The sequence below is a fragment of the Vicia villosa genome, unplaced genomic scaffold (genome assembly GCF_029867415.1).
Source record: "Vicia villosa cultivar HV-30 ecotype Madison, WI unplaced genomic scaffold, Vvil1.0 ctg.000011F_1_1, whole genome shotgun sequence".
In the NCBI taxonomy this organism is placed as follows: Eukaryota; Viridiplantae; Streptophyta; class Magnoliopsida; order Fabales; family Fabaceae; genus Vicia; species Vicia villosa.
In genome coordinates this window covers 1348592-1364902 of record NW_026704941.1, presented here as the reverse complement: position 1 = coordinate 1364902, position 16311 = coordinate 1348592, and the positions used below count along the sequence as shown (strand labels likewise).

General features: G+C 42.2%; 1 protein-coding gene across 1 annotated transcript; it reads right to left on the bottom strand.

Moving 5' to 3' along the window:
- Positions 1 to 7651: 7651 nt before the first annotated feature.
- Positions 7652 to 15601, bottom strand: LOC131621856 (probable E3 ubiquitin-protein ligase ARI7). Its single transcript, XM_058892897.1, has 15 exons — positions 15268 to 15601; positions 14809 to 14933; positions 14548 to 14653; positions 14332 to 14422; positions 13985 to 14157; positions 13372 to 13476; positions 13192 to 13280; positions 10938 to 11045; positions 10608 to 10698; positions 10397 to 10486; positions 10234 to 10281; positions 9691 to 9762; positions 8820 to 8919; positions 8602 to 8728; positions 7652 to 8154 (listed from the first exon to the last, which is right to left on the bottom strand). Exons 1-15 carry the CDS (start codon positions 15442 to 15444, stop codon positions 7884 to 7886), a joined length of 1773 nt encoding a protein of 590 aa, XP_058748880.1. The 5' UTR covers positions 15445 to 15601; the 3' UTR covers positions 7652 to 7883.
- Positions 15602 to 16311: the final 710 nt, after the last annotated feature.

Sequence of the window (16311 nt, the reverse complement as noted above, 5' to 3'; positions counted from 1 at the left end):
GGTACGAGACCATGTTTATGGCCAAGTTCTCGCGGCGTGAACGATCCCATCGCGAGCTGGGGTTCTGCCACTCAGGTACTTCCGCGGAGGGTCTAGGTGTAGAGTCTTCCGCGTGGTCGGTTTTCCCATTTCGTGGGAAGATCCGACCGTTGCTGTCGTGGAGTTCCCGTGTTCGTACCGATGACGCGGGTTCCTTCCCGGCTTGCACCTGTGCGGGATGCAGGTCTCCGGGGGTGTTAGGTCGAGTCTAACTGTGATAACGTCTGAGTTTTTCAGCGTTCCAAGGCCGAGCAAGTTTTACTCCGAGGAGATCTTCAAGGTAGTAGGCGCCGTTCTCGGTTTTATCGTAAACTCGGTATGGGCCTTCCCAGTTCGGGGCTAGTTTACCCTCGCGCGAATCTTTCATATTTCTGCGGAGCACTAGGGCGCCGACTTCGAATTCGCGCTTGGTGACTTTGGTGTTGTAGCGGAGAGCTATCTGTTGTTTTAATTTTGCTTCTCGGAGGGACGATCCCGTGCGGATCTCCTCGACCATGTCGAGTTCTTCCCTCATAGCTTCGTCATTGAGCTCTTCTTCGAGGGGTGCCTCGGTGCGCCGAGAAGGTTCTCGGATTTCCACGGGGATCACGGCTTCGGTGCCGTAGGTTAATCTGAATGGGGTCTCACCTGTGCTCGAATGGGGGGTTGTTCGGTACGCCTAGAGTACACTATGAAGTTCTTCGACCCAAGCTTTCTTGGCTTCGCCGAGCCTTCTCTTTAGTCCCCGGAGGATGACTCGGTTAGCCGCCTCGGCCTGCCCGTTCGTCTGAGGATGCTCGACCGAGGTGAAGTGTTGTTTCGTGCCGAGCTTGGCCACAAACTCTTGAAACTTTCTATCGGTGAACTGGGTGCCATTGTCGGTGATTATGGCTTGAGGCACCCCGAATCGGGCGAGTATGTTTCGTTTGTAGAAACGGAGCACGTTTTGAGACGTGATTTTGGCGAGCGCCTCGGCTTCTATCCATTTCGTGAAGTAGTCGACGGCGACCACCAGATATTTATTCTGGTATGAGCCGACCGGGAATGGTCCGAGGAGGTCCATTCCCCAGGTGGAGAAAGGCCATGGTGACGATAGAGATTTAAGCTCGTTAGGGGGAGCCAAGTGCATGTCGGCGTGACGCTGGCATTTGTCGCATTTACGGACATGCTCTTTGGCATCTTGTTGCATGGTCGGCCAGTAGTAGCCGGCTCTGAGGGCTTTCCTTGCGAGTGATCGGCCGCCGAGATGCTGGCCATTGATCCCTTCATGGAGTTCTTGGAGTATCTCAGATGCTTGCGCGGTGTCGACACACTTAAGGAGAGGGATGGAGAAGCCTCGCCGGTATAGTTTGTCCTCGATGACCGTGTACGAGCAGGCTCGTCTCTTGATAATTGAAGCTTCCTTCGCGTCGGCGGGTAGTTCGTCTTTGGTGAGGAAGTTATATACCGGGGTCATCCAGCAATGGTCGTCCCCGATAGCGAACACTTGCAGAGCTTGCGCGTTTTTGCTTATGCTCGGTCTGGGTAAGATTTCCTGGATTACCGACTTGTTTCCACCTTTCTTTCTTGTACTCGCGAGTTTAGACAGTATGTCGGCTCGCGAGTTATGCTCCCGGGGAATGTGCTCGACGTTTACTTTTGAGAATTTTTTCATTTTTTCCCTGACGAGAGTGAGATATTCGGCCAGTGTGTCGTTCTTTGCTTGGTAATCGCCGCTAACTTGAGACGCGACGAGTTGGGAGTCGGTATAGATCATGACTTCGCGAGCGCCCACGTCCTCGGCAAGGCGTAGGCCTGCCAGGAGAGCCTCGTACTCGGCCTGGTTGTTTGACGTGGCGAAGGACAAGACCAAGGATACTTCGATGACGAGCCCCTCGTCGCTTTCTAGGATTATTCCGGCCCCGCTCCCCGAGTTGCTTGAGGCTCCATCTACGAAGATGGTCCATTTGTTTTCGGTGGGAGCCGGGCCGCTAGAAATTGAGGTCATCTCGGCAATGAAATCGGCGAGCGTCTGAGCTTTAAGCGCCTTTCTTCCCTCGTATTGGATATCGAATTCGGATAGCTCGAGGGACCATCTTAGCATCCTCCCGGCCATGTCTGGTCGGCTGAGGAGTTGCTTAATGGGTTGGTCTGTCCGGACGACAATGGTGTGGGCGAGGAAATAGTATCTCAGCCTCCTCGCGGCCGTTATTAGGGCCAACGCAACTTTCTCTATCTGCTGATATCGGGCCTCGGGCCCTTGTAGGGCTTTGCTCGTGAAGTATACGGGCTTCTGTCCGTCTTCCGTTTCTCGGATTAAGGCCGCGCTGACTGCCTCGTTCGAGACAGCCAGGTAGAGATATAGGGTCTCGTTGCCATCCGGTCGGGATAAGACGGGCGGTTTGGAAAGCACCTGTTTGAGGTGAGATAATGCCCGTTCGCACTCCTCGGACCATTCGAAGGTCGCCTCGAAGCAACTTAAAGAATGGGAGGGCATGCTGGGCGGATTTTGCGACGAAGCGGGATAGTGCTGTGAGCATCCCGTTTAGTACTTGGATAGATTTTTTATTGTTAGGGGTAGGAAGTTCTGAGAACGCTCGGCATTTATCCGGGTTGGCTTCTATTCCTCGTTCGGTTAGGTAGAATCCGAGGAACTTGCCCGCCCGTACTCCGAAAGTGCACTTCTCTGGGTTAAAACGCATCTTGCAGGATCTGGCCTGCTCGAACACCCGTTCGAGATGTGCCGTGTGGTCGTCGTCTTCTCGAGATTTGACGATCATGTCGTCCATATATACCTCGAGGGTGTCGCCGATCTCTCCCCGGAAAACCTTGTTCATCATCCGCTGGTATGTGGCTCCGGCGTTCTTGAGTCCGAATGGCATTACGTTGTAGTAATAATTGCCTGACTCGGTCATGAATGCCGTGCATTGCTTGTCGCTTCTCGCCATGGGGATTTGATTGTAACCTGAATAAGCATCCATAAACGATAATAATTTATAGCCGGCCGAGTTGTCGATCAGCCTATCAATATTAGGCAATGGGTATGCATCTTTGGGGCATGCCCGGTTAACATCAGTATAATCAACGCACATTCTCCATTTTCCATTAGATTTTTTGACTAGTACAACGTTTGAGAGCCAAGTTGAATACTTGGCCTCGGAAATAAAATTTGCCTCTAAGAGGTCTTTTACAGCTTTCTCGGCAGCCTCCGCTTTCTCGGGAGACTGCCGACGCCTACGTTGAACTACTGCTTTTGCGGTCGGATTGATGGAGAGCGTGTGGCAGGCGACCTCAGGGTCGAGTCCGGGCATCTCTGCTGCGCTCCAGGCGAACAAGTCGGCGTTGTTCCTCAGGCAAGCTATGAGTTGCTTCCTCGGTGTATCCGGGATGTTCTTGCCGATCTTCACAGTCTTGTCGGGGTTGTCACCCAGAGGAACGAGCTCGAAGTCCCCGTCTGGAATGGGCCGGATAGGGTGAGCTGTCTTTGGCTGCGGTTCTTCGCCATTCTTCAGCTCCTCTTCTGTGAAACGAGCGTCGAGGTCGACTGAGTTGACGTCTGTTGTCGTCTGCCGATCTTCAGGAGGGGATTTGTCCTCAGCCCTTGGTTTTTTGTTGGAGCTGGAGGGTGGGGAGATCAGCTCCAGTCCCTTTACTGATGCGTCGAATATCCTCCTAGCAGCTTCGATGTCGGCATTGACTGTGACTACTCGTCCTCTCTTCGTATAGAACTTCATCTTCAAGTGAACGGTTGAGGGGACGGCAGTGAGTTCGGCCAAAGTGGGGCGCCCGATGATGCAGTTGTAGAGGGTCTTGCAGTCTATCACCAAGAACCGTGTCTTGACTTGCCTGGAAGCTTCCCCCTCCCCGAAGGAGACGAGCAGTTCGACGTAACCCCACGGCTTCGTGGTTGACCCGTTGAATCCTTGGAGGTCGGATCCCACGTAAGGAGTGAGATGTGAGTCGTCCAGCTGTAGGGTTTGGAAGAGGTGGGAGTACATGATGTCGACCGAGCTTCCTTCGTCGACCAGGACCCGTCGGACGTCGAAGTTCGCCATCCTTGCTCGCACGAGCAGTGGGATTGTGGCGTTCGGAGCGCCGCCGGGTAGCTCCTCCAAGTAGAAAGTGATCGGTTCTGACCTCCCTTTGAACTTCCTCAGGGTCGGGGTTAGGTCCGTGGTGGCGCTGATCAACTCGTCGAACTTCCTTTTCACGGAGCCGATTGTGAGGGAGCCAGGGTCCCCGCCGTTGGATATCAGCATTGCTGTCGGGAACCCTTCCCAGACGCTAAGGGCAGATGTCACTCCGACCGAGGGTATGAAGTCTTCTGGTCGGGTGACGGATAGTGCCACCTGCAGCGGCCTGGCATTCGGTGAGTTGCCCTCGTCGGAGCTCCGACGGTCCTTCCTTCTGGGAGGGTCTCCTCTCTTTGTGTACTTAGAAAGGTGACCCTCTTTGATCAGTGTCTCGATGGCGTCCTTCAGGTGTATGCACTCGTCCGTCAGGTGCCCGTGGCTCTTGTGATACTTGCAGTATTTGGACTTGTCGGTCCCCGGCCGGGAGGGATTCGGCTTCGGGGGCCTGATGTTGGAGTTTCTGAATTCGGCGTTTATGCACTCGGCCAGGATCTTCTCCCGTGAAACTTTCAGGGGGGTATAGTCGTTGAAGCGCCCTGCTGGCCCTCTGCGCTCCTTTGTGTCGCGGGACCTGTCGTCCCTCTTTCTTTCGTTTGCTCGGGGCGCGGCGGACGGGTCTTGGCTCGAGCTCCGAGTAACGCCATTTCCCCTTGATGCTTTGACTGCGGCCGCTTCGCCTTCCTCGAAGGAGATGAAAGCCTGCGCTCTTTTCAAGATGGCGTTCATAGATCGCATTTTTTCGATCTTTATCGCTTTCCTGAATTCGCTGCCGGGGAGGAGCCCTCGCTCGAGGAGATACCTTTTCATGTAGTCGGTTGTCTCCACTTGGACGGCCTCCTTGTTGAATCTGTCGAGGTAGTCTCGGAGAGGCTCGTCCGTCCCTTGGACTACAGCTTCGAGGTTTGCCTCTGATTTCGGTTGACGGCGGGAAGCAGTGAAGTGACTCAGAAAGAGTTCCTTGAGCTCGGCCCAAGACTTGATGGAGTTGGGAGGGAGATTCCTGTACCAGGTCATTGCCCCCTTCCGGAGCGTGGTCGGGAAGATCCGACATTTGATGGAACCTTGGACGACGTGATACTCCATGACGGCCTCCAGGTTCCTGATGTGATCGTCGGGATCTGTAGTCCCGTCGTATGCATCCAAAGTCGGGGGTTTTTCCATTCCTCGGGGAAGGCGGGCCCTTCTAATGCTTTCAGACAAGGGGCTGCGGAATTCCTCCTCGTCGCTGGCGCTCGGAGAGATTGAGCGTGTGTTACGCCGGGCGGGTTCCTCCTTGCGAGGTTTCCTCCCCTTCCTGGCGAGCCTTCTTTCCTCTCTGTCGGGAGAAAGGCTCTCTTCCTCTGCGGGTTCAGGCCTCCGATTTTTCCTGCTTTTCCGCAGAGGGGAGCGCGAGTAGGACCTTTGGCGGCGGGATCTTTTCGGTGGAGACCGAGAAGAGGATGGTGAGCGTCGGCGAGTCCTCCTAGGCGGGGAGCGCGAAGAGGAGGAACGCGATCGACGGTGTCTCCGCGGGGGAGAGCGGTGACGGTGCCTCTTTTCCAGTTTCTCAATTCGTTCGCCCTGGAGTCGGATGAGGCGGTTGGTCCGCTGCAGCTCTTTGAGGATGACGAGGGTCGAGGGGTCGGTTTCTCCATGGGCATCTGTAGCATCCCGAGTCTGCCGATGGTGAGTCCTCGGTCTCTCACGGGAACGGGTGGAGGAGGAGGCAGTCTGCCCGTCCCTGTGGTCCGTCTCGTGTTGGACGCGAGTCAGCGGTTGTTCAGGCTGGGTTTGGATCAACTCGGCGTTGCGATCGTTCCGAGCTGCGTCCTCTCCGTTGTTCTGAGGTTGGAGCTGCTCGACCTCGTCATTCTGAGCCTGCTCGACGTGCTGAGGTGGTGGTCTTCTGATGGATTGGGGGGTCTCATGACCTGTCCTCCCATTCCTTTCAGCAGAGTGTCGCCGACCTCCCCGTCGATGCAGAGCCTGGCTGGATTCCTCGATCATGTCCGCAAGACGGAAAGGATCGGGGGTCGGGACGAGGACAGTGTTGTTGTTGTTACCGGCCATGACGATCGAAGGATGGATTAGCTTTTGATCTTTGTTTCTTTAAAGAAGGGGAAGCTTGGTTCCCACAGACGGCGCCACTGATCGTACCTGATCAGAAGAATCGTCAAGGCCTGCTCGGATGCTGGTCTTCGTGAAGTGAGGGGGGGGGGGTGTACCTGCAAGGTACTCCGATGCCAAAGTGAGTAGATGAGCAAAGGAGAGCAAGTACTAGCTAAGGTTAGAAGAGAATTGAATACCTGACCCTCTAGTCAAAGAGGGTATATATAGCCCCCAGCGCTGGGCCATGATCTCGCTATTGGGTTGGATTCCCAAGCCCAACTAGGAGACTGCCAGGTTTCCTGAGCGGAAATATCGGAGGTGCGTGTACGCCCTCTGTCCTGGTTAACCGCTCCGAAGTCCAAGGGAAGACGCGGTCTTTTGGGAGCCACGTGGGATCCTAGTTACTCGGAGGATTGGATATGAAAGAGCCCTGCGCGGAGCAGGGTCCTCGGCAAGGATGACGTCCGGGGAAGAGTTAACGCCGAGCGAAGTCGTCTGCTCCGGGAAGGGTGTTAGTGCCGAGCAAGGCGTGTCGGGAAGGCCATGAACTATTCATGGGCCTCTGAGGCTTATTGGGCCGAAAGCGGTGTTGGGCCTAGCCTTGGCCCAGTCCAGAACAGTTTACAAGCCACAAGAAAGTGGAGTTCTTGAATCCATGAAGAATACTGAGAAAACTGTAAATTCGAGTTGCTTTCATTTATCTTAATTCTGAAACTGAATATATGTATAGAATTGTTTGTTCTTATATTTTACTAGTATCTGACTGTTTATGATTACACAGATCATGGTTTTTCTCATCATGTTTTTTTCGCATAATTCATCATACAGAGATCATGGTTGTTCAACTGTTTTGTTCTGTTGTAACTAAAATATTTGGATAACTTTTCACTTCGGTTTTGAACCAACAAAACTTTTATATTTTTTAACAATAAAATATCTTGTATTTTTCATAATCATTCATTTATCTATCTTCAAGTGTTGGGTTAATTCCAAACATCAGGAGATAACTTAAATAAAGAAATGAGTTCATGGTGCAGCAACTCTTAGCAATTATTCATACACACGTGACACTACAATTTGTAAGTGGTCCTTATTAAACAACTAAATTTATCTTTTACCATATCCCCTCACTCGTCTTATTATTTGCACTAAAGACTTGTAACTTACTTCAATGTAGCTTAAAATTCATAAGTTAGGTTTTAGAATCAGACATCAAGACCTAGCCATATTTTCAAGTTTCAAATCTCAAATGGTATTGATATTTCTGTCAAATAGTTCCTTATTCGTCAGAGCTTTTTAAAAAGCAACCAACTCCAAACTTAAAACATAAAGAAGATGCAGGTAAATTTACTAAAAGAAATCAGGTGGCGAGCAAACATGTTGGTGTTCATCTACAGCATGTAATATATAAGATGCTCAGTTACAAAAGCATGTTGCATAATAAAACCAATATGAAAATTGAAAGATAGAAAACACTATGTACATCAAATTCGGATTATAGGAGTTGCAAGGAGGATAACATTTTTTTCGTGACTCTTACCCCCATTCGTCCTGTTTATATTTAATGGCCTTACAAAAAGAAACCAGCACATAACTAAGATTACAGACTCCATTTCAGCCGTGTGTTGGCACTTTGAGCAGACGACGTGTGTTTCTAACTGATTTTCATCGACGCAGTTGATTGCACATCTGGCATGCGGTGGCAGATCTGACATTTGCATAGGTACATTGCTCACAAGACCAATGATTATCATCAGTAATTCTGCTGGACATGCTAGCCCGAATCGTCCCCTTTCCTCTTCCGCCTCTTCCCTTGCTGCTCCCTGCAGCATTTTTTGAACCAGTTGCTTTACTGGAAGCAGCTCCATTGCTATCCACATCACATAAACCATTCTCCAATGCCCGAACCAAATTCTCAAAGTAGTTTCTAGTCACACTGCAAAAACAAATGGATTAGAAAATCAAACCATACAATTTGGGCACGATCGTTATTCATTAGTGATGTCATTAATATACTATTCATTATATAACTGCGTACTGAAACCGAATTGTCACACCAACAGAACCAATAGATGGAAAACACTCCAAAACATGAAACGAAAATGCAAACAAAACAACATACCAAACATATGAATTTCATTGAAGTGTACGATAGTTATGATGTACAAAATGCATATATTTTCATTACGAGATTCTAATTCAAGATGTAATAGCAGATTTACCATTTCTAATTCAAAACAAATGAACAAAGTATGTCTCTTTACGGGAAACTTGAGGAAAATGTATCAAATTTGAAGTCAAACTCCAATCAGAACCAAAAAAAAGTAAATTAAAAAATGGGCAAATTCTGAACAAAACCAATAAAATAAGTAATTACATTTACCTGGTCAATCCAGCTAGCTTTGTGCGAAAATCATTGAAATCTTTAGATGGGCCATCACCATTGAGGAATACTTGGAGTTCCTTTTCGGCGCATTGATGAAGTCTCTCTAAACCTGATTCTGCCTCACCTGGAGATAAGAAAATTGAATAGTTTATTGCAAGGAAATCACCCAAAATGCAATACATATCTAATCGAATTGAAATTGACAACAAAAAAACCTTGCAAGTATTCAAAGAACTGCTTTTTGGCATGTTCATGATCTGCTAAATAGAATCCATATGCATATGTCCACTTCAATACCCGCCTGCACTCAACTATCTGCGGAGGTGAAACAGAATTTAGAAAGACATTAGACATCTATTTTACAACAGTCAAAGACATTTTCACATCACCCAGCTTCAGAAAATAGTTTAATGAACAACTTCATTTGTGTCCTTGGAACAGGGTTATGAAGATAAGACTACTCAACAGTCTAGGAAGTGTGTAAGGCAAATTTACTACCCAGGTCATCAAACAGGGATTTGAGCCATGCATCAGAAGGCTAATTTTGTAATTGTGATTCACAGATCATACCAAATCATAAAATCTAGAAAGGACAAGAAAAATAGCATGAAATAGACTAATTTTTTTAGATAAACTCAACAAACATAAACTGAGTATTCTTAGCAAGTAAAGCGCAATTCATATATAAGTTAATTAAAAATACCCAAAATTGTAAGTGAGGATTCTGAAGGTTTTTGTACATTGTAGAAAAATCTGGAGAAATAGATTAATAATGTAGGTTTTCCTTCACACGCTAAGGCAGAAAGTGCATTTTGCATGTCTGTCCTATTAAAAACCAATGTTATTTCATGCCACATCGCATTAGTTCATTCTCAAGCCGACTGTGCAAAGCGCAAACCACATGTTCCAGTAAAAAACCAGGGACCTTTAATAGCAGACTACCATAATTCACAGTTTCTATATTGTTGCATGATTCTGGGAATTTGTATTGTGATTCGAGCCACCACGGCATAAGCTCTTTAATGAATCCCTAAATGACACAACTTTTACGGCTATGATCAAAGTACAATTAATATCTGCATTTACCTGTAACCAAGCCTCAGTTATGAACTTAAGCTGTGACTCAGGTTGGCACTGTGTATCACTAAGCTTCTCTATCTGCAAAAAAAAATCAACATGTCAACACAGATTAAGCTCTACTGTATGTCTTAGATCTGAAAGCATCTAGAAAACAGATACCTGACAGAAAAATAATAAAAAAGACAAAGAAACAAAGAAATTAAAAAATATATAAAAAAACAGATTTGCAATACATACAGATTTTGCCTGGATATTTTAGACAGTGTAGTTATATAACCAAAAATGCGTCTAAGATTCAATTCTATGTAAATTGTATGACGAATGATTTAAAATTTATATTACATTACTTATCACAAAGAAGTAAGGAATTTAAATTTGCAAATTCATATTTATTATTCCTGAAAGTTGTCTAACATACTCAAAAAAATAAAATGTTGATTAGCACGGAAAATGTTCTTTAAGCTGCCAAAGTCACATACAAGACAACATGGAATTTTGACTCTGAGGAGGGTTATATGGTCAAACACAGAAAATGAATGTGTAGCTTACATGAACAGTTTGCATCTGGTGAAGATCAGCAAGAGCTTTTTGCCTTGACTGCAAGAGAAAGAAAATAAATCATATAGCCTGACCCCATAGGAATTCTAGCTAAATCGAAAATAAACAATGAATTAAGAAATTGTAGAGCAATGAGTTCAGATACAAAACATACAGATTGGTTGCTAGCCCACCGCTCATAATAATGAGTGTACCTCTCCAATGAATTCTTTGCCATTTCTCTTCTTTTTTCAGTTTCATCATACTACATAAAACAAAATTTCTTTCACAACCTTATATAGTTATCAAAATATGTCTGGGGAGTGTGGGCCAATAGTATACAGAAAACAGAATCAAGAGAAGTTGAGTATATCTAAGTCTCTTACCACCCCTTCTTGTTTAGCTGCTTCATAACGATTGCAAGCATAGAAGCCGCCAGTCCTTTCACCATGGTCTGTCCATGCACCAAGGCATAGCCTATGTAGATAAAAGTAGATTAAATGCAGTTAACATCCATATAAGCTCAAATTATTTGATGAAAAATCGATCCATAAACCATGTTAATGTTGCAAAAATAAATTAAAAAAAATATTAATCCCCAGGGGAAAAACATGTAGTTTGCATGACACCAACCCTCTAAAGTTTATATTGGAGAAAAGCAAAAGGTGAAAAAAAATATAATAATCATGTTAAAATTGAGCTATAAGAGAGCATACCAGCAAAATTCAAATTTACAAGGTGGAGTACATGTCATATGCATGCACCCTTGGTTTTTTTCAATCGGTCTCTTGCACTTGGGGCACGGCTTTGAGTTAGCAAGTATCCTGAAAGTCCATTAAGTTAACCGTTAGCTCAAGGTCTTGATAGAAACTGGTACCAATGGATATATTTACTGAATAATAACTTTATTAATGAATAGTCTCTGGAGAAAGGTTCTCAGTCAGAGATAAATCATACAGATTCACACTTGAACAGAATGGAAATGTTACACGGAAAAGAATATACATTACACAGATCCTACCAAGTTTTGAGAGCTCGGTTCTCTCCCACCCAATTAACCACTTACTAATTTTTGTATAACCCACAACAGACTGCAGTTTCCCTTTTATTGAGACACAATAAATAACTAACTTAATAACTACTTATTACTTGATAACATACACAATAAGTGCCATAAGTATAACTGCTATTATAAAACATTTATTTAATAATAATAATAACAATAATAATAATAATAATAATAATAATAATAATAATAATAATAATAATAATAATAATAATAATGAAAATAAATAGTCTAACTGGTCTTAACTCTAGTCTGTGTAGTAGTGGACAATAACACAAGACATGGTATAATTGCAAGAGCAGTGCAATACCATGAAGCATTTAATGGAGAAATTAAGAGCAAAATAGAGTAGATTTCCAATATTCCAAACATGAAAACTATCAAGTAAATTTGTAAAAAAAAACAAAGTTTTAAAAAATACACTGCTCTGTGTGTCTTATATTTACTTCTATTTTTTCATTCTTTCAAATGAGGTGAGGGGACCACGGCCTCAGCTATTATTTGACCTTCTTCAAGTATAAACTATAAAAATATAAATAAATTTCCAATCCTTAAAGATTCTCTATTTGAAGTATTTAATTTAATCATTAGATCCTTTCACTTTTTAAAAGAGATATATAGGAGCAAAACACTCACAGAACATTCTCCAAAGAATGATTAGAGTAAAAAATAATAAAGTTCCAACCAAATTTAACATTATTTTCTGAGGTTGCCGCCAATATCCTCAATTACGCAAACCATGTTTAGGGCCAATCAATATCCTTTCTTAAGGAAACATTTAACAACAACAAACCAAAGTTTTTCTAATTAGGGGAGATCAGAGTAGTGGGCCACATGGATCAATTGTTGCCATCATAAATACTAATCAACATTGTTGTTAATAGTGGCTATAGTGCTATTGCTTAATGGAATTTGAATGAATCACTATTCTTTCATGATAAGCTATTTATTACGAAATATTATGAAATAATGAGCAAATCACGGTTGCGTTGCAGAATTTGAGCAAATCAATATTTTTCATGATAGGCCATTCAGTTACAAATCCCTCTTAATGGTTAGCCTTGAGACTTCCTTGCCTAATGGTTTCACCTTAAGTCTTTCTTAGTTTCACTACACCTCTATTTGACTATCCGCAATTCCATATGATTTACCCTCTAGTGTGGATATTCTCCATACATTCCTAGCATGCTTAATGAAATTCTAACATCTTTTCCAGAATTGATGCCTACCCAAAAGTTCTCTTTAATGCTTAAATTTTCTGTCATATCAGGTATTGATATCCCACCGTACCAAAGGCATGGAAACAGAAGATACACAGAAGCAGTGACACGTTCCAAGGCTCTACAGGCATAAAAACCTATGTTGTAAACCCCTGATGATGATGCATAGCACCGACCCCCTATAATGCTATAGATAGCAGTATAGCGAAATAGCCGCTATTGCAAAGACTATATCAATCAGCATACAAAATAAACATAAATACTCAAAAATATAAAAATACACAAAATTAAAGAGACTGATATACTTAATAGTCAAAGAACCTAAGGTACATAACTTAAACAGAGAATAAGAACATAACGATTTTTTTGAGCAAAAACATGATACAATGTAGAACAAAACATTACCCTTAAAAGGGTTTGAATTGACATATATACCCTTAAAAAAGATAACAGTTTAAAAAAAGATTTGAGGAATTTCACCCCGAAACCCTAATAGGGAGTAGGATAGCGGTTAGAGGCCGCAAAATTTGCTGCAATTAGCGGCCGCAACAACAGCTACTGCAGATGGCGGCTCGTGGGCCAACCCTACCACCGCAACAAAAGCATTGTGTTAAACCCTACCACCCCGGTATTGACAACATATATAAAAATAATATTAAAAGATGTAAAGAAGATATTCTATACCAGTTCATGTTTTCAGATTCTGCACTGTTCTTCAAAATCCACTTTGACACAGTGCCACAATCCACTGGACGATGAGCCTCTTCAGTGCACTTCAAATCCAAAAATACATCACTTACACAGAACCAAAATATTTTAAATCACAATGCCATGACAATTTGAACCAATCCAAATGCAACTTACATTCCAGCAAAAGCTATATGAACATAGGCAAGAGACATCATAACTTCCACTGCCAGCGTCAAAATTAACTGCATGCTCGCAACCGGGAGCAGGACACCACTTGGTCTGAACAAAACAAAGAGAGCGAAATTAATAAGAGAGCAGTGAGTGAGCTATGAGAGACAATGAGATAGAAAAAAGAGGCCAAACATACTAATTAACTAATAAGACATCAATCAACTAGAGGTAGAGGAAGACCTAGAAAAACTATAAGAGAAACTATTAAAAAAATGCCCTTGAGATTTACAAATTGGATAGAAACTTGGTCTTAGATAGAACATAATGGAGGAATTTGATCAATGTAGCCAACCCCACTTAATGAGATAAGGTTTGGTTGTTGTTGGACAACATTAAGTGATACTAATGACCCAAACGTCAGTTTTGGATTTAACCTGTGTGGCCAGGTGATAATATAGGGTTAATGCCAACCCACCAATGTAAAGAATTATTATGAATTAATTAATTGCGGCATAAAAGAAGCCTACGTATAGATGATACACAGATTGCACACTGCATAAAGTACATATTCGTTTACTATCATTATCAATGTGTAAGTTGAATCATTGTGACATACCTTCTTATTGTCTTCAATATAAGATCTAAGAAGGTAACGGTCATACTTCTCTTTATCTTCATTAGATACTAAAAGATTAATCATATCTTGATCAATAGCAGCACCACAAGAGGGATCAGGACATCTCAGCATCAAACATCCTGGACCGTCGTTAATTGAAGTTCCAATATATCCTGGCATGTCAAAAAGGATAGACAGAAGAACATGATCCAACAGACAATAAAAAGAATCGGAAGGAAAAAATGTTAAAGTATACATGCATTGCGTCCATATCATCCGTAAGAATCATGCATCAGATTACTAGTTTTTGGAAGCCAAGTGAGTGACATATACTACACAAGTAATACCTCCCCAGCATGAAAAGCAAAATGGATGGCCGCAAGAAGCAGTTTGAATCTTCGAAGGAGGATAAACTTCAAAACAGATGCCACAAGTAAGCTGATCACAAAAGGGGAAAATATGATAAGTCAGTGAAATAAAAATATAGCCGAAGCAGAAGAAAACAACAAATCCATTACATTATTGACCTGTTTTAACAGTCAAACAACTATGTCATGTCATACCTCATTGGCATCAGGATTCACATGAACTTTCTTCTCCAACAAACCAGTTGTTTTTCGAACTTGTTCTTCATCAGCAAACCAGGCATCATTAACTTTACTGACACTCCTGCATAACCAACCCATATCTCCATCAGTGCATATTATATTATAAGCATACAATAAAGAGCAAAATAAAAAAACTTACATAACATACAAGGGCAACATCAAAATATACACACAAAAAATAAAACAGCATGTAACCCAGAAAGCTAATGCAATTACCAATTATAATGACGAAGTAGGATACTCGCAGCAACCCGCGGTATGGAAAGAACTGCTGCTACTCTACTGATATCATCTTCCTGCCGTTGCCGGATATCCGATTCTTTCAATATAGTAAAATTTTGCTGAAATCCAAACAATAATCCAAAATTAAGAAACTATCACAAATCACAATATGATCATTATTTATTAGGTCATCTAAATTTCAATGAATTAAAAAAACAATTTTTTCCAACTAAACCAAAAACCCTTCTCAATATATAACAGAATATCAACAAGCTTCAATCAATTATCATCATAATCATGATCAATTAAGCACATACATATTCATATCCTACCAACACTCACACTAACAATACAGCTTCTAAGTTCATTATTAATAAAAAAACAAAACTTGATAAGCAACTTTACGAGCTGAACAGCGAATTGAATAAAAAAAGAACAAGAAAAGGAAAAAACCTCAGGTCTACGAGAGTCGGCGGGGTCAGAATCATCGCCATCATCAAAGTAATCATCAGCATCATCATCGTAGTCGGAGTAGTAATCCATGGGAGCATCTTCGGTTTCGCCACTGTAGAAATCGTCATCGAGAGACTCAAGATCGTTGGCATCGTGCATATCATCTTCAGAATCCATGGAGGAAACCCTAGAAGGATGGGAGAAAGGGGAGAAAATCTAGGGCACAGAAAAAGGGGAGATTAGGAATCGGAAGGAAAGTGTGTATAGCTTTATGGGTTTTTTTTTTTTCCTTCGATCCTTTTCTCTTCCTAAACTAACGAATGGCTTGAAAAGGGGAAATATATATATATATATATATATATATATATATATATATATATATATATATATATATATATATATATATATATATATATATATATATATATAATCAAATCAAATCAAATTTTATTTATTTTATTTTATTTTATTAATTAGATTGAAACCTACTAGAACATGGAGGAGAGGGAATATAGCACGTGTAGGTGATAAATAAACCAAACATGAAGGAAGACAATGTGGGAGAGAATATGTGTGTAGAAGGTTTATTTATATGAAAATATTTAGAAGAATAGGGTTAAAATATTATTTACAAGAATAGGGTTTCTTTGAATTAGGGTTTTAAATAAACTAGGTTTTTACTTTTTAAATTTTGTAAATAATTATATTAGGTATATGATGTTTGTGTTGCACAGGATTGATTTGATTTGAATCTTTACTTCAAATATTATTTTAAATAAAAATATATATTTTAGTAAATATAGTTACATATAATTTATACTCATAATTATAATAATAATAATAATAATAATAATAATAATAATAATAATAATAATGATAATAATAAATATTATGAATTTAATACAATGAATTTTTTTAATTCAGTAGACAAAATGTTAAAAAAATCAAAATGTAATAAATAGTGGCTAGGCAATAATAAATAAATAATGTGATGAGATTTTTTTTATTAATAAAAATTTTAAATAATATAATATTTAGTCAATA